The sequence below is a fragment of the Falco cherrug genome, chromosome 6 (assembly GCF_023634085.1).
Source record: "Falco cherrug isolate bFalChe1 chromosome 6, bFalChe1.pri, whole genome shotgun sequence".
NCBI lineage: Eukaryota > Metazoa > Chordata > Aves > Falconiformes > Falconidae > Falco > Falco cherrug.
Genome location: NC_073702.1, coordinates 65156066 through 65175281, shown reverse-complemented (window position 1 = coordinate 65175281; position 19216 = coordinate 65156066). Strand labels below are relative to the sequence as shown.

Genomic DNA, 19216 nt, shown 5'->3' with positions numbered 1-19216 from the left:
GGACTGTAGCAAATGCCTTTTTTTTTTTTTAAATATATAAACCACCCACCACTTGTATAGTATTTTAGAGATCACTGTCAAGCAATAGGAAAAACAGCAGTAAATCATGCAGCACCTGCAATAACTAGATAAGAGAGCAACAACTAATCTTTGGTATTAAAGTATTTTGCCTCTCAGAAAAAGCATGAGAACAACTGTGATAATCAACATAAAGTTTACCACATGCCAAAACAAGTTTACCACAAAATATCATCTGAATCCAATTACTTCCCATGTCATATAACATTGCCCAGGGCACGAACAAGGCTCCTTTCCTGGTGTAGCCTGAGTTTTTCTTTTCAGAGCACATAAATGAGTATTTTTCAAACTCCTCTACATTTCTCTTCTAATTTTTCCGCACTCCCTTCCTCCCAAATCATAACCTCTCACAAACAGGAATGTGGATCCCTGAGCAGCAAACAGAAGCTGACTGACTATAGATTTGCTCCTCCTAATTCTCTCGCATGGATGTTTAAAAGCTGTCCCCATACTCCCATGGCTCCACAAACCACAGGTGGGAACCTCCTCTGTGCATTTTTGCTGAAGACTTTTCAGTCTTCTGGTTGGCCCCATTTGTAATTTCTGGTTTACCATATTTTCCAGATAGGTCTTATTTTTTGCCTCCTTCCCCCCAGCACTCCCAGAACAAGAGACAAGAGCTTTAGGCATCGGTCCAAGATTTCCAGAGGCCCCACAGCGCAGCCAGTGTGCCAACAATCTGTGCGCGCACAGTAATGACATCTGATGCACTCGGAACGTGTGGGACTTGCTGCAGAGGCAATATGGAACACATATGCACATATTTCCATCCTAAATCCTACCTAATACACCCCAGATATTTCCCCCTCTCTTTTTTTCATGCCTGAAGTCCAATGGAGTTGTTGGAACTCTGATGGATCCCAGCATTCATTATAAATTAATTTCCTCTGATACACCTAGTATTTTCCTGTGACATTTGCTTTCAAAGGCATTTTAATATCTGCTTATACCTTTCACACGTTTTCAGCTTCCACAACCACATGCTAAGTCTGGAAATAGAATGAGGAGACAGCGCACTGCCCAAGCTTTGAATTACAGTTTCTCTGTACCTAAAACTTGTTCGTGCTGGTAAATGCAGTTGCCACATGGCCATTTCTGACATTCGCTGACTATAATCTAGACAAGTGAGGAAAGGTAACTAAGCAATAGCAATTCCTCAGGTTCTCGGATTTATTTTTCCACAATAAATAATCGCATCCTTTTGCAGTGCAGGACAGTGTTTTAGCCTGGTGGTTGAATGATCATTCTGCAGAACTCTCTTGCCAACAAAATCCAAATCCTCTAAAATACTATAAGCCATCTGATAGTACTTATCTAATATAATATTTCTTTAATTAAGGCAAGTGGTAGAGAGAGGTAAGATAACATGTTCTTATTTGATAGCACTGCTAACTATACAAGCTGCAACTTGATAAAAATGCCTTAATCATACTATTTTCTTGATACTACGCTAAAAGATGCCCCAGAATGAATCATAGCAGACTGCCATGTTTTCTTAAAAAACTATGATGAAAAAGAGTTCCTACAACTAACTTACTAGAATATTCTTTTCTATTTTGATGTTCCCAGAGTGGAAAAAAAAGAATATCTAATTAATGTCTCCTTTCAAGCTGAAGGCCTGCTTACCTTTTCCTTCATTTTACAGCAGTCATTTCCTTTACTTTCCTTAAAATTACAGTGCAGGAGGCTTTGCCCATAAATGCAAGCAGCACTGTACCTTGCCACTTACTTCAACCTTGTTTCTTCAGGTTGTTAGAAAAACAACCTAAACTACCTGTCAGATAGTTGGGTCTTTAGGTTGCTGTTAGAAAACAGCATTTTCTGTTGTTCAGTAACTCTACAAACTCAGTGATTTTATTAACATTTCCATGATTGCAAGCACTTCACATTTTTGCAGTTACTTGGTTTCACCTGAAGCTTGTTCAGGATACTTTTAGTTGTATGTTTTAATTCTTTGCTAGAGTATTTAGGATCTGATGAACACAGGGAAACAGATTCTGTTTTTAAATTATGGTGCTGGAAATGCAGACCAACTTCCACAGGCTACAATGAATGTAGTACAGGTTTATATTGTAGTAACAGATTAGAGAGTGGCCTTTGGCTTCTACAACACCATCTTCCCAACGTGTATTCATCTGGTAAGTTAGTTGCTTGTAACTATGGTAGCAGATTGTATAGAAAACTTTATTAACAAGTAGGGCTTAGATTATAAATGTTCACAGTTAAAGAAACTAAATATTATTTCCCAATAATATTTGGGAAACCCTAACATGAGCTTTTTACTATTATTTTAACATGCAGAAAGCAAAAGCTGTTTCTGTTTTGCAGCAACAGTGTTTTTCTGACTCTTGTATTTCCTTAAAACATGATGTTATATACATGATGAACTTGTATATACTTGTTCTGCAAGCAAATACATGAAATGTAGAAAATTTCATTAGTATGAAGGGACAAATTAAACAAAAGGGGGAAATGTCACTGAAAAACCACCTCTAAAATAATAAAATATGCTTATATATTCCTTTGTGTAATACATAGTTCTTTCTAAACAGACTGTATTTAGTCCAATTTTTCCCCAAACTTAATCCCACCAACTGTAACTAAAACCAGGTCCAGAAAACACAGACAAAAATCCTGAATGATACAAAAGTAAAATCCTAATTTAACTCTTTGATCATGTATGAGAATTATTTCCACTTAAGCAAGCATACCTAAAGGCTTCACTGCAAGAGCAAAAACAAATTGGACACTATACTAGACAGTGCCCAGAATATTATGAATACATAGCTAATAACTAAACTTGTATGTGAAGATAAGATAAGGAAGAGAGTATGAAATACTGAATACAGAAAAAAATACTTAAAGTCAAGACTAAGCCAGTAAAAACCTAAGCAAACATTTGAATTATGTAGCAATTATTGGACAATATTCAGCATGTTGCAGTGGAGAACTGATGACAATGCATTCCTAGTAAATTCAAACAAAAATCTCTCTCACAATGAAAAAATTGGAAACAAATAGACTAAAGCTGGCATGACATGCTTTTAGCTTGATTTTATTGCTATTTACTAATTACACAAAATTATATATCACATAAAAGGCATAAGAAAATAACTATGGAAAATAAGCAGTTACAACAAATAACCTGTCATTTCCTTTTTCATAAATTGCTATATGCAATTATATGCATATATTGCAATATATACAATTGCTATATTCACCTTTCTAAATTATTATTTCCAACTGAAGAGCAGTTAAATGAAAATCTTATATAATTTAAGAGTTTTATTAATAAAAGTGATATGTTAGGGCTCCTGAGAATTATGTGATATTAAGAGATGTTAAAATTATATTTCTTGCACAGAGATCCAAGAGAGTTTTAAGAGTTGCATCCTTTGCCAAAAACATGAGCATTCAAGTTAAAGTCTCACTAGCGTGCTTTGCTCATTAAGATTGCCTTTTTTTAAGTGCACATAATACTAGAAGCAAAACACAAGTCTGGACTCATAAATTGCATGAACATCACTGCTGTCATTCTGTTACCCACTTCTTCCCTTTGCCTTAAAGCTGCACATAGATCACCTCCATGTACCTTTATTCTTTTATCTTCCCTTCAGTCACATGCTGCTTTAATCCTTTAGTCAGCCTACAAATCTCACCTTGCAACTTTTTTTGTTTTCATTTCCATATCTTTTACTTTGTTGCTTAAACTGTTTTGAGTGCCCTCAGCACTCACCCTGCACACCAGGTACTTACTACATGACCCATTCATGCCCCTCCTGGGGATTCACTGGTAAGTGTCTGATAGGAGAAATAAAAGCCTCAGAAATAATAAACTGCAAGCAAAACCAGATCTCTCTGAAGTAGCATCATCCTCTGAAGTTTCACAGGGACTCCTTGTCTGTGTTTTAGTATAGACTACAGATCCCTCAGGGCAAGAACCAAGTAATTTATGACATAATTAAGAAAAACAACAGCATTATACTAATTCACTCTTCAAAAAGATATCCTGAGATAACGGTATATTATCACTCACCTACATCTGCAAACAATATGCTATCTATCAAAAACAGGTAACTGTCACGTAAGGTAACTCCCAGTACCACACATGCAGGTCACTCAGCTGGTCCATTCACATCAGTGTTTCACAAAATCAACACAGTCAGGGCAGTCCAAGCATTTAATTTACAGGCGTTTAAGGTGATCCTCTTGGTATGTTCTTGAAACACTTCCAGTAACTCTTTTCACCCACTACAGGCTACAGCAGGCAGAGACTGCAGGAGTCAGCAGCCCGGCTTACACGGTGACAGATCTGCAAAGCAGGCTCTAAGAGTCTCCTTCAGACAGTGTGGGACTGTGCCACAGCGATGCAGGGGGCACGACAAAACTCCATCCCCAGCACCCACCGGAGAGGACACCCTGAGAAATCAGAGGCCTCAACGAAGAGAGCTCCACAGGGAGGGACTGCCACCCAGGACTCAATCTGCAGGGTGACACTGGCTCACAGTGGGAGACAGTGCCCCAACAGCGAGCCACCAGCAAAAGGAGCTGTGGCAGGAGGCGAACAGGCTCTGTAGCACCCCAGAGCACAAACAGGACACAAACGGGGTTGCCTCAGGGACCTTGCAAAGATTTCTGGAGGACACTGAGGTAAATTTCTTCATGCAGATACTACATGTGTCATCTCAGATCTGCTACTCAGGAAGAAGGAAGATCTGGCTGGGGATATGATAATCAATGGCAGCCTTGGCTGTAACAACCATGAAGAGGTGGAGTAGTGAAGGCAAGCGGCAGAATACAGGCCTCAGGTTTCAGGAAAAACTGGCTGGATCATCAGGGTCCGAGGACGGTGGTAACTGGAAGCTGAGTACAAGTCAAGCACCACAGAGGCCTATGAGACCTTTCCGGTATCTTTACCAATGCCAAGGAGAAGGAGATGGAACATGCCCCTGCCAAGCTGTGGATGAGGGAAAACTGGGGAAACTGTAGAGCTGCCATTCAGAGGGAACTAGACAGTCAGAAGGAACAGGCCACAGGAAACCCATGAAATTCAGTGAGGACAAATATGAAGTCCAGCACCCATGATGAACTAACCTCCTGCAGTAGTTCAGGTGGGGTACTGACTAGCTGGAGAATGTCTCTGCAGAAACAGATGGGGGTTTGGTGGACATCAGGGGAAACGCAAGCCACCAGCATACCCTGGTAGCGATGACTACTAACAGTATCAACAGGATGTATTGGTTCTATCGACAGCAGCACAGCCCGTAGACTGAAAAAAAAGTGATTACTCCCCTTTACTCAGCACCTGTTGGACCACATTTGGGCCACTTTGGGGACCTAAATACAAGACAGACTTTGACAACCTGGAGTAAGTTCATTCAAGAGCCCCCAAGATGGCCAGAGGCTGGAGAACCTGCTCTGGGAGAGCTGTCTGAGGCACATATGCTTGTTCAGATTGAAGAGGAATCTATAAGCAGCACTCCCAGTACTACAGAGAGGTGACAAAAGATGATGGAGCCAGACTCTTTACAGTGGTATGTGACAGGAGAATGATAGATTAAAAGTATAAACTGAAACAAGAATTTCTGACTAGGTATAAGGAAAAAATTCTTCACTATGAGGATGACTTAGCACTGGAGCAGGTCATCCAGAGAGGATATGGAATCTTTGTTCTTAGAGGTTTCCAAAGACCTGGCCGGACACATCCCTCAGCATATCCCGTCTGAATTCAGAGTGGACCATGCTTTGAACAGGCAGATGGATAAGAGGCCTCCTAAGGTCCCTTTCAACCCAGTTGAATCTATCATCAATTAGTATTTTACTTTGGACCAGGAGTTTGCTTTTGAAATGAATGATTGTTCACACCTATAACAATTAAAAGTGTGCTTAGAAATTATTTTGGGATGAAATTGAACCAAAAGGTGTGCACCAGCCACTCCTGAGCAGTAGTCCACTGGACCAGGTCAGAGTACGCCCAAAGTACTCCCCTTTCTCCAAAACACTGATAATGTGGATGCTAGCTACTCAGTACCTTTGTGCTTTACAGATACAGTTCTATTGTGTCACACTACTTGCTAATGTAGACACTGACATCTGAAGAGTTATGTTTTTCCATTTCAGCAGATGAATAGGAACACTGGCACATAAACCCCAACTTTTTGGCTTTTTGATGTTGACAAACTTTGTCCAAGGATAGAAATGCAAGTTACCTGCTGGAAAGACTGAACATATATATCCTCACTAGAGCTATGCAGAAGTCTTTTTGCCCTTGTTAACAGTTCCTGCACATTCAAGGCAAGATCAAAAAACCAAGCAGCATTTTGCCCAACTCTGGTCTTCCTGCACTGGAGGATTCCAAATGGGAGAGGAAAGCAATACAGAACTGTGAAGTGCAAGTCTACATCAAAGAAGTCAGCTGACAGTTCATAAATTTTTCAAACCTCTTGCTGTATATGTTTCATAAACAGGAGTTATTTCAAAAAGCTAGAGCAGAGGTCCTCAAACTACAGCCCGTGGGCCAGATACGGTCCCCCAGGGTCCTCAATCTGGCCCCCTGGTATTTACAGACACCCCCTCCCCGCCGGGGTTTGGGGGGAAACCAAGCAGCCGCAGATGACTGCCTGCCACTGCATCCCCGCCAGCCCCCTGGTTAAAATGTTTGAGGACCCCTGAGCTAGAGTGTGAGACAATTCAAAGTGTTGGTCCACCCAACAGAACATGAACCCAACTGACATGCTAGTATAACACGGTGTTTTGTAATTCTCTAAAGGCCTACATAGCATCTCCAAAAACTTCTGTAACAGGAAAATGCCTGCAACTGCCAAGCAAGCTACTTCTGTAAACATAAGAATGGTTTAACTCTGTTAGCAGAGGGACACCATTTTCTTTGCAGTTCTCTTCAATATATAACCTAATCAGGCAGACAGGATCTCTCCTGTGCATCTCAGTGTTGTTACCCTGTGAACAGCTAGGAGCCAAGGCTAATTGTGCTTATGGAACTTACTAAGGGGGAAGGAAGACAAGAGCCTGGCCACCAGCATTTCCTGAACATGGAGCTTCATAAGTTGTCAGGAGTGATCAATCTACAGATTGCACACAGCGCAGGAGACTGCCCTTCTCCTTATCAAGCCACATGCTTGATACAGGCATCTGGACATGAAGCACCCTCAAAGAATGCCACTTTAACAGCCATAGCTTTTTCCCTTTTGAAGGTTTACAAGATTACAAGATTACTGAGCCCGTATCAAAAAACCATATAAATTGATGCAAAGAATATTTTTGTTTTAAGAACAAAACAAACCCATATTTAAAATGTCTAACATTAACTCATACAAAAAAAAAATAAAAGTACTGTCCTCAAAGCTTCAATCTGAATTAGTCTTTCATGGATTGGACCACACTCCACCTACTGCTACTTCAGGGAAAAAAACCCTAGCTGGTCAGTTGATCATCGTATCTATTGCAAGGCTACCCTCATTTACAAAACTTAAAGGTAAACCTGTTTCTTATGTAGGAACTTACCAATGGCCTTTGTATAATGTCTGGCTCCAAGCAACAGCTCTGGAGCTCTATACCAGAACGTCACCACAACTGGATCCAAGTCTGCCAATGGCTTCAAAGGTGAGTTGAACAATCTTGCAAAACCCATATCAGCTGGGGGAGGAGGGGAAGAAGAAAAGAACATTTAGAACCTTAATACAAATCAGAATTTAACAGTATTGCCAAAAAGCAATTACAACAAAAGCTCAAAAATGTTAAAACTTAGAAATCAAGGTTTCTAAGAAAGCAACAAGTTATTTGTAACAATATAGGGCCAAATTTATCTATAGGCTAAATTCTATTTACTTCATTCATAAGACTATGAAGTTTGATGTTTGACTTTACATGCTTTCATCATAGTATTATAAAACTTTACATAACGGATGTCTGTTTATTTAAATAGAACTGTAACAGAAACTTGGTTAACTGAAGTCAATGGTTTAAGGTCTCTAATGTACATTTTCTCTCTTATTTTTGCGTATGTTTACAAAACTGTGAGCCCTTGTGACTGCTATGTATTTACCCAAAGAGCAAAACCAAAACAACTGCAGTGTAGATTGCTTTGCACTATTTTTCAGGGTATGCTTCCTACTTGATTTGGAGGAATGAACTCCAGAATCAGGAAGAAGTTTTTAACTAGGAATTAATGAAACCAGTGAGTGCACACTGTTACAGAGGTGTATTTTAAATGTAAGCATTCATTTTACAGAACTCAAAAATTCTCACTAGAAACAACCTGGTAAGTAACATTAAGAAATGCTAGATGGGAAAGCACAAAATTTGGGTGTATACCCAAACCCACACATTTTAAACCAAGTCTGAAATGTCATCTTTTACACAAATTCACCTAAATCTTTCTGCTTCCAAAGTTGTGAAATGCCAAGTATAATTTTCTTGCACTTACCCATACCAATACAAGCAAATGAATCAAAATTAGCTGAACATTAGCAAGTAGAACAAAAGTTGATGAATAGCAAAGAGGTACCAGTGTATTACTTCTTTCTTGATGATTGCCACATGCTTTATTAAAAAAAATTATATCCACATGACTAAGGCTTACGATCTGCACAGGTAATCAGATTTTGGATAAAGACTATCACAGTTAGATGTATTTCTCACCTTGATGCTGAATAATACCCTTTTGCACAGCAAACCTTTTGACTTCTACAAACATATGCATTGATGTTATTTATATGAAAATAATTAAGAACAAATACAATTTATAAGTAACAATGTTACATTAAATCATGATAGTGGAAGTCAAAAGAACTGTGGGCACTGTTCTATGTTCTTACTAGGTTCTTACAGATGCTTTTATCTCACTAAATATCCTCAGCAAGCTTTATAAATATCTACCGTCTGGAATTTCTTATACTTTTAAGCTCAGTGAATGAGATTTAAAATCGAACTAGATGTTCTGCATACATACACTCAAAAGAATAATGAAATTTGTTTCTATCTTACAACAAAGATACAATTTTTTAAGTAATTCCTTAGCTGTGGAATGAAATTTTCTCAAGATGTTTACCTATTTTGACTCTTCCTCTTTCAGGACCTTCACCCATTACCAGAATGTTTGCTGGTTTCTGGAAAACAAAAAGCAGAATCTTTAGCTGAACAACCTTTGATGATTATCTTCAAGAATAATAAAATTATGTACCTTTATTTTATAATGAAAACATTTCTATAAATACCCTTAGAAGTCTAAAATTACCATACCTTTACGTTTCACTGCCATTTAGTTTTTATCCTTAAATACCAATTTCACAATTAGAAAAATAGTACTTTGACATTTCACAATAAGCAACATAATCTTCAATTAAATTTGCGTTTCCATTTTTACCAGAATGATCATGTTCATTGGTGAGATTTTCTTCTACAGGAAAATTTTACAGCAGGCTAATGTTTATGCTACATATCAATAATCTGGCAAGAACTACCATTTACTAGTATAACTTACCGAAAATTATGCCAAAACTTGGTATTCAAATGCATGGATGAAAGTTGCTTCTGTTCTCATCATACATAACTATGTTTTTAGAGCTGTGCTTGGTTTTAATGTATGAATGATAAAAATCACATTAGCAAAACCATTTTTTTCCAAAAAGTAAGTTGATTTCATGCTATGAGAATTCACTCAGACTGCTACATCCACAAGCTTTTGACAGCGTAGACAGCAGCTTTACAAGTAGAACAAAACCTTTATAGGCATTTTATGCAATCTGCAGTTGTTCACAACCAGCTGCTTGTGAACACCATATAAAAATCTGCATGTGACATCACAGCAATTGTTTTGCAATTAGGATCTAGGTTCCCTGAGACATCAATAGTCACTCCTTGGAAACTTTTTCCCTATTGTGTTAACAGTTGTAAAAAAGTAAACAAGACTGAAAACATTAAGTGATTTCAATTAAGAGATGCATAACAAAGTTTCAAAGCAGGATTTTTGGAAGGTTCATCCAAACATTAATTATATTTAAAATCCCTAATAATGCCTGAAGAGGTCTGCTTAAGCAGGCTTTGTTCAAGAATCTGAAAGAGCCGTCCAGAAAGCCAACACCAGTATCTCAATTTCTCAGTTCCTAACACTTGCCACTGTTTACCTGAAATGAGACACTCAAACTAGGGTTACTAATGTGGCTCGAAAATGCAAATTCTTAGCTTTTTTGAAAAAGCAAACCAACCCCCCCAAAAGCACTACTTCATCTATTCTTTCTTCTTCCCCCCAGGAAGCTGTTCTCCTTTCCCACCTCACCCACAGTACCAGACACTGCTTCTTCCTTGGCTCCAGCCACAGTCTCTCTTTCCAGATGCCATTGCCGCTTTTACTCCTCTTTTTATAATCTCAGGATAATTCTCAACACCATCCCTGACTTCTCATTTCCCAACATATTTCTGGAGCCCTCCAAGACGGAATATGCACTCCCTTCTTGGAGAACACAATAGCTATTTTAATTGTTCTTGAGTAAACACTCACCAGCAAATCTAGGAAAGATAAAGATGATGCTTGCTTTTAGCTAATACTCAGTGATAATTAAATCAACACCTCAAGGAAACGGGTCAAACTCTGCTTTTACATTTGCATATTACTCTGGACTGAACTGAATATTCTGGAGAACAATCTCTTTCTGCATATTCAGAAACCAGGGAGCAAGGAAAGCATGCAAGTTCACACTACATTTTACCTCTGCTAGATATCACATAGCTAAAATTGTCCCAACCAAGACAGAAATATTCCAGTTTCCTGGTTGGAATTCTTCCCCAAGCTCCTACCTAGCAACCTTGATTGACAGTTGAGTACGAACCAAAATACTTCAACAGACCTTTATATTCAGAATTGGATTTTAGGTACTATAAAATGCATTTATTTGTCAAGTGAAGAGAGCTGATAGAAATCAGTGCAGTAACTACATTTTTAGGTTATTTTTTTCTACAGAAGAATTATGTTGTAAGAAATAAACTGTGTAACACCAGTAGATGTATTAAGATTAAATTTAAAATCTAAGCAGATACAAGAAGATTCTCAAAACATCTCCTAAGAGTCATATTTTATCTGTAATAATATAAGGTTCTTCAAGCAACAATTTCTTCATAGAAAAAGGACTATTTTATCTGCTGACATAAACCACAATATTCATAGAATAGTTCAGGTTAGAAAAGACCTCTGGAGATCAAGTCCACCCCCCCTGCTCAAAGCAGGGTCAGCTACAGCAGGTTGCTCAGGCCTGAGTCCAATTGGGTTTTCAGCATCTCCAGGGATGCAGACTCCACATCCTTTCTGCGAAACCTCTTCCAGTGTTTGACTGCTCTCACAGTAAAAAAGGTTTCTTTGTACATTTAATTTATGCCCACTGCTTCTACAGCACTGAGAGGAGCCTGGCTCAGTTTTCTTTACTCCCACTTATGAGGTATGTATACACATTGGTATGATCCTGCCAGAGCTTTCTTGAGGATGAATGGTCCCAGCTCCCTCAGCCTCAGAAAGACACCCCAAAGCCCTATGCAACTCAGTGGCCCTGTACATACAGGGGATACACTAGGTAAGATTCTATGAAAGCAAGGGGCTTGTCCATTTATGGATTTTTAAGCCAGAACATTTTGAAGAGATGTTGTTCCATTTAACATTTAAATCTGTGTCAATATGTAATCCACTGAGGATCAGAACCCTGCTTAGGCAGCCAGCAGAGAAGCAAAGCATGCCAATTTATAAACTTACCAGATTTCATGTTCATTAGCTCTTGTAAATCTCTCTCTCTCTCTCTCAGGTAGGAGTCACAGGAGGGAGGGAGAAGGAAAGCAGAGAAGAAATAAAGTGGGAAACAATTGAAAATGTAGTCTTATTTCCAAAAGAGCAAGTGCTTCTCCTGAGGCACCACCACCAATGTGGAGATGACAGGCATTTCATGGATGGCACCCTGATGTCTGCAGGAGCCCCACTGATTTGTAGACCACTGTCTCAGTAACAGCTTGTGTCGTGGCAGCTTCCTGAGGTGAGAAGTCTTGGTTCAAACCAGTGCCTTAAGTCAGAAGGAGAACACATCTGAACTTCTTATTTCCCACATGAGCAAATTAACCACTTGGCTATCAGCTAATAAAAAGGTAAGAATTTTCCAAGTTCCTTATGCTAATTAGAGCTGTTCTGGTTAGGAAAGCATTTTCAACTGTATGTATGCTGAACCAGTCAAAGAGTAACACTAACCTGAGAGGACACATCTTTCTGAGATGAGACAAACTATATCCAGCTCCTGTCCCCATGAATTTTTATTTAATGAAAATAAACAGCCTCAGAGAGGCTTAAAACATAGGTCATGTGCTTTGCAGTAGTTTTATATAAATATGGCTTAAACACCGTAAAGTAAAACTCCTCGCCTCCCTAGAGTCTTCACGATACACAAGCCATGCTGAGAGCAACCCACCCCTCACGGAACAAGGGTGCTCGGCTAAACAAACAGCACCAAGGCAGAGTAGCAGAATTCAGGGGCTCAGGTATGGAGGAAAGGCTTTGTGTTATTTCAGAGGAATTAACTGGGCATCAGAGATCCTCAGGAAAGTAGGTAATGAATGTTTCCATCATGAGGTAGGAGAGAGGACTGCTGAAGGGAATGCAAACAACTTCCGCTTCTTAGAGAAGGAAGAATGTGTTAGTCTAATCTGTGGGTATATAGCAATTTAAGTATCAAAACATTTTACTCAGAGATGGTCACTTCACAGTCTGCTGTGGCACTACAGTCTAGTATAATACAGCCACTGGACAGCTGCAAACATCAGATTAAAAAGTGGGAAGTGGAGAAATTAAAAAGCACCATACCTCCATATGTTCAGGCTACATGTAAGTTATAAGCACCAGTCTAGTTCTCGAAACAAATCCTACTGCTATCCACGTGACGAAGAAAACTGTGTTTAGGCGGAAGAAAACATGAACGCCCAAGCAGCTAAGAAACCAAAACCTGACACATACTTAGAGTAAATCACATCTCTTTCCCAGATAACAGAATTTTACTCAAGAAAGTTTGAGAAGCCCTGCTTAAAATCATTAAATAACTCTTTAGTAAAAGCTGAGGTAACTTAACAAGGACTATACTTCTGAACCAGTTACATCCCAATTAATATCCCCTCCATTTTTCTCAAACTCTCCCCTTGCTGAGAACACAAAACACCAGCTGGGAAGCAAAGCGATGCTGCTGTGTCTCCACCTATCTAGTTGCTATAGAAACAACAGAAACAGTAAGAGTTAGGAGCCTCACATTTAAAATCAGCTATAAAAACGAACTGACAAATCCCTGCTGAGAAATGCAGTTGAGGTTTGACTGTCTAAAGAACACTTGCAGAAAGAGCAGGGTCAACAGCAACAAACAACTGGAGAAAAAAATGTGAAATACCTGCAAACAGGGATGCAGATGATGATAAATTAATTGGCTCTTTGCAAGTAATAAGCATGAATTTTAATATATTAAATACCCATATATTTGTATCCATATATAAATAGCCATAAATATACATAAATACATAGTATTTATTTTTCTACATCAGCAGGAGAGTGGGAATAAAGCAATTAACAGATCTGGGTGGGAGAGAAAAGACGTTGGGCTAAAAGGTATGTTTTCATAAATAATAGAAGGGTCACGAATGGGACTCATATGGACATCCATGTATCTTAATCAATATGCTTCCTATACAAATACTAAATAAATAAATAGATTAGAAGAAAGGTTAAAGGAAAAGAAACCATCTGTGGTCCTGAAAGCATAACGGGTCAAAACAGGAACAACAACTTAACAATAGACAGCAATATTTCAGTTGTAAAGTATAGCAGTGACAACTCTTAAGAGATGTGGTGCAGCATTACAGTCCTGTGAGAAAAGGTCCATGGGGACATACCACTTTCCATACACTATTCTTCATTGTTTATATCCACAAAATATGTGTTTCCCTTTTGGAATGTGTCACTGGACAAAGAATAATCTGAAATGATAGGCTTCTATTGTAAAAGAGATTGCATGTCTTCCAGATAAAAGCTCTCCCCACAATTTGGGGAGAAACTGGCTTGTGACGAGGTCTTTTCAGGTCTCAATTATTTAAAAAAAAATAATTGTAAACAGCAAAATGTTGATACACAGATTCACTTTCATTTCAAAAGCCAAAACAACCACAGTTGTATTTCATCTTAGCTTTTAGCATGCTGCTCCACAAACGACAACGGTCCTAAGTGAGATGACAGCATCCCACACTGCAGGCACTACTCAGAAGACCACTGAGCCTTTAAGTTCAAGATTAAGAGGGAGCTGCAGACTGCCCACAGAAATATTGCAAACAAAGCTTTTGTTCTCATCTGCAAGGAAATGTAGGTACTTCCCTGACTTAAGCCAATGCTGTTCAAACCCAGACATTGCCTTCAGGTCAACACACCGGCACACCAGTACTAGCGCTTTTGATAACAACTCATCTAATTAATGCAGCATTTTAAAAAAGAAATTTCTTAAAAAATTTTATTATGCACTGCAAACCTAAAACCCATTATCACTTCTATTTGAATTACTTCCATATATTGAAATACATATAGAAAAAATTGTTATCGCCACTTTCCTCTCCTTTTTTAGAAAATTGTTTGGTCAACATTTTTCTGATACTGAAGCACTAGACAAAAGTACACCATATAGAGTAAAATATCATCTGCTTCCCTTTACAAGCCTTACAGGCTACTAACTCATATTAGAATCACTGCTCTGATGACAAAGTATCACTTTCGACTTGGTTTTTGTCAGCTATTACCCTTAACTTTACAAAAAAACCCACCCTATTTCATTATATTTTTTGCCTAGATTTGTAATCCATACATTTTTCTTCCAGTGTTTCTCTGCTCTCTTGAAATGACTGACATTGCAAAGCAACATCATTAACAAATCCCATCAAGGTATTCCATCATTTCATTTAGATCAATGATGTTTCTACAGATATTATCAAATTGAGCGAGGCCAAATATAATGATCACTACAGCACATAATCTAAAAAGCTAGTAAAATCACAAGGAATGCAAAATGCTTTGAAAGAGTAGATCATTCAACTGAACTCAAAACTCATTTAAATCTAAGAAGGGGAAAAATCAGAGGCAAACACATTAAGTAAATATATGACAACACAGGAAGCAAAGAGTAGCACAGAGGGCTTTTATAGCTCCATTAAAAAAAAAAAAAAGTCCAAAAGTTACTATGCAATAAAAAATTAAAATACAAGCAAGTGTGTACACATAAAATTTCACAGCTGTCACCAGACTTATCTTTAAAAAGTTTTAAAAATGTACTTGATTAGCATTGGAGGAAAATTTGTGAAAACAAAAACATTGAAAATGTATTCATAGCACACAGGAATCTAACTGAATAGATATAAACCTATTTATCAATATGGTGGTAATATAGATATGGTAACAATTATTTCTAGCTCCACTCTTGCTTCTTATAAAAATAATTTTTAAATGAAATGTATACAGAACTGATAAAGACATGGAAGCATGTGCCACAATTGGAAAGGAAAAAAACCCTTTTGCATAATTCTGAGAAATGGAAACCAATCACAAACCATGATGTCCAGTTACGTCAGGGACTTCTGTATTTCATAGCTGCTGAACTGATAGGGTCAAAATAGCCATTAATTCCAGATATCAGAAGTTCTAATAGCAACTAGAAGTGCAGAATTTACCTCAAGCTCCGAGATCAACGGTAAAATATGTTACTAGCTAGAAATAGGAACAAACTGTCCAGGAGGTATCAGAAATATTTCTTTGGAATGCCTTAGATAAAGATTTTGGTTAAAAACATTCCTTGCCTGTATCCGTTATGTGTTGAGAGGGGAAACGTACTGTTTTCGTACTGAAGCTAGCCATCAAAGAAATATTTTAATGTTTATATATTCTTAAAAAACTTTTCCCTGCGCAGAAAGAAAATGAAAGCAGAAATACTAAGACAATGCCCATAATGCAACCATAGATCTGCACATATTTAAAGAAAAAAAGGAAAGAAAAAAGTCCCTGAAATAAATTTAAGGTTATCTAGCCTACAACAACAGCAAAGATGTGACTACATAGGCTTTATTACAGATTGATGTACACCAGCCCATAAATCTGGATACTTATCTGGAGGATCAATCAAAATCATACAATGCTTTGGGCTGGACTGGACCTCTGGAGGTCACCTGATGCCAACCCTGCTCAAAACAGAGCCAACTCCAAAGTTAAAGCCAACTTTGAAGCTGCATCAGGTTGCTGACCGCCATAACCAAGGGAGCTGCATTTTTCCAAGGATGGAGAGGTTTCTGAGCCCTTCTGGTGGGTGCTGTCTAACAAAAAAATTGCTTCCCATCACCTAATCAAAATGTCTCTTGGTGAAACATGTCTGTAAACCCTCCTTCCTCTGAATAACTCTTAAGACTGCTTCATCTCCTCTACAGCCCCCATTAGGTAGTTAAGAGTCCACTCTAAAACACTGCACGCTGCTGAGTGCCGTGGCAGTAAAGCCAACACACTCAAAGCTATCTCCATCGCCCTGTTATACCCCCCTTGTACCTCAGGCTGACCAGTAACATCGCTGTATGTTTAATATTGGAAACATGTATTTGAGATGACAGTGTCAGCCTGGAAGTCCAGACTCTACAACACACACTACAAATTTATTTTACCATGAGGAAAAGATGACCTTCCCCTGCCCCTCTTCATTTTAACCAAATCACATGCAATCACATACAGACAAACTATCCAGTACATGCTATTCAAGCTGCTACACCTTCAGTTACTCTCATATAGAGCCACCCTTAACGATAATTAAATCAGTGGCCAGGTAGGGTATTCATTTCTCTGTTTCACTTCATTTTTCATAGGTTAGATGTTCTCTTGAGAGGTAATTAAACACACACCTCAACTGACATTAGTTCTTTAAATTCACTCCCCTCAGTCCTATCCAGGCACTCCCCAGAAATGGCCAAACCCCCCGTATTTCTTATAAGAATGCTCTGCTGCAAAAACAATTTGAAACAATGGTTTCTTAGGCAATTGCTAAAAAATATATTTAATTTATAAATTAGTGGTGTTTGATTGTTGTTGAAACAGGAAAAGACTACTCACCAAACTCTATTCCCTAGTTAATCAATGGATAATACCGTTGCAGTTATATCACTGGAAAATGGACTGCAAACAAGGGGAATATGACATAACAGTAATCACAAGAGGAGAGTATAATTCTGGGCTACATGAAACTTCAGAAATGAAACAATCTTCCTTTCACAAGCCATTTCTTTCAGGTTCCTTACAGCTGATAGAGCATTAAATTACTGCACAACAAAAATAAAAACTCAGGCAACTCTGGATGTTGGGCGTTGCTTTTGTTACAATCTTCACAATGTACTAGTGTACCAGTGGTTTCACCCCCATCAGTGACAATGCAGTTCAAGTGAAAAAGAAAAGAATGAAAAAAAAAAAAAAAAAAATCACATCACGCCAAAACATTTGACACAAATTAAATTTTATGTTGCTATGCAACATTATCCAAAGCATTCTGCTGTTGCTAGTGCTGGAATAGCATACTTGAACTCAAAATGTTACATGCAACCTTGAGAAGGACAAAGAAGGGGGAAGATGGAAACAAAGAGAAAAATATGATCATAAATTATGAATGAAAAACAAAATATCATAAAGGAAATGTTTAAATAATACACTGAATTCACATTGTCCCTGGGATTTTCAACACATCACAGTACACAGTCCAGCAAAATTCCCATGAAGCTACTCAGCAATCATCTAGGGCCTTGTCTTTAGACCTTGTCTGGGCTCTTTGGGATCATCAAGCATAGCATGGGACAAGACAGACTGCTCAGCCTCCACTACCCCATTTCTGGGCAGTACAGATGTGCAGGTCCATCATGCATGGGAACAGAAGAAAGACTCACCTCAGAAATAATTTGGAAGAATGTTCTGCCTTTTAATATATTACAAAGAGGAAAAACAGAGGAATAATTTTCATTCCATTAAAAGCACAGTCAACCTTTTTCTCTGTTGGGGCTTCAAGAGACATCCTGAATGCCCCAAGATACTGCAGTCAAGCCAAGACTACACATCTCTGCCATGAAGTCCTTATTAGATATTCTTCACACATGATCTTTATTCAGAGTAAGTACCCAAAGGCAAATGAATAGAGAAGATATTTGCACATGTGAAACATTACAAACACTGCTACTTTCCTCACCTTTTTAAAGGCAAAAGCTGAAAAACGGTAAGTCTGACAGAACGCTAACATCAGAAAGCCTACAACTGTACTAAGTTTACGACGAGAATTTGAGAGGAGGAGGAAATGAGATTATATGTGTTTCTCATCTGTTCCTGCTACTGGAACTCTGTGCTTGCTTGCATTACTTTGTTTCTGTCACAGCAGCATGAAGATCAGATACCATAATTGCTGTATCTGTAATTTCAGCTGCAGCACTAAATTCCACCATTGCCAAATCCTGGTATTTTTTTTATCCAATATTCTGACTGCTCCCCTCAGTTTAGTAGGGTTATTAAGACAGAAGGATGAAGCCTCTACCCAATCAAAAGACAAATGACTGAAAGTGAGACTCCTGACACTGTCATAAAACATTTTGTTAACTGCCTTTCACAAAGTATCTGGCAGTAAAACTCCAATACTTCCCTTCCCCCGAGAGTGTGGTGGAGTCAAAGAATTAACAAAGCTTTTCTGACTGCAATAAATAATACAGTACCAAACACATAGGTATAAACGTAACCCATTTTCATTACAAACCAGCTTCTGTTGGATAGCTTAGATTGAGTGAATTAGCTTGAACTATTAAATGTCCTTTAATGGAAATTTCAAAGGAAGAAAAGAATAAGAAAGAAGTAGCATGGTTACTTAGAGAGGTTAATTCCACGCTGAGTGGGTCTTGGGAGTCTGTTTTGTCTGCACATGGACACAGGAATACAGCTGAAGGGACCTAGAACTACGGAATACATTTCTTTTGTTATTATTTTAGGGTGTAAAATTTTGGCAGGATTTAGAAAAGCAATGCATACATTAAATTTTATAGAATTTCAACATCCAAAGGTTTATGTCTAATAATT

General features: G+C 38.3%; 1 protein-coding gene across 2 annotated transcripts in view; it reads right to left on the bottom strand.

Annotated features, from left to right (window-relative positions):
- The window catches only part of CDK19 (cyclin dependent kinase 19), a 133102-nt gene that overhangs the window by 30305 nt on the left and 83581 nt on the right, over positions 1-19216 (bottom strand). For both annotated transcript variants that reach the window (XM_055713497.1, XM_055713496.1), the window contains 2 exons: positions 9146-9203; positions 7600-7731 (listed from right to left, as the gene is read on the bottom strand). In XM_055713497.1, the coding sequence (XP_055569472.1) occupies positions 7600-7731; positions 9146-9203 (190 nt within the window). The remainder of the gene's footprint in view (positions 1-7599; positions 7732-9145; positions 9204-19216) is intronic.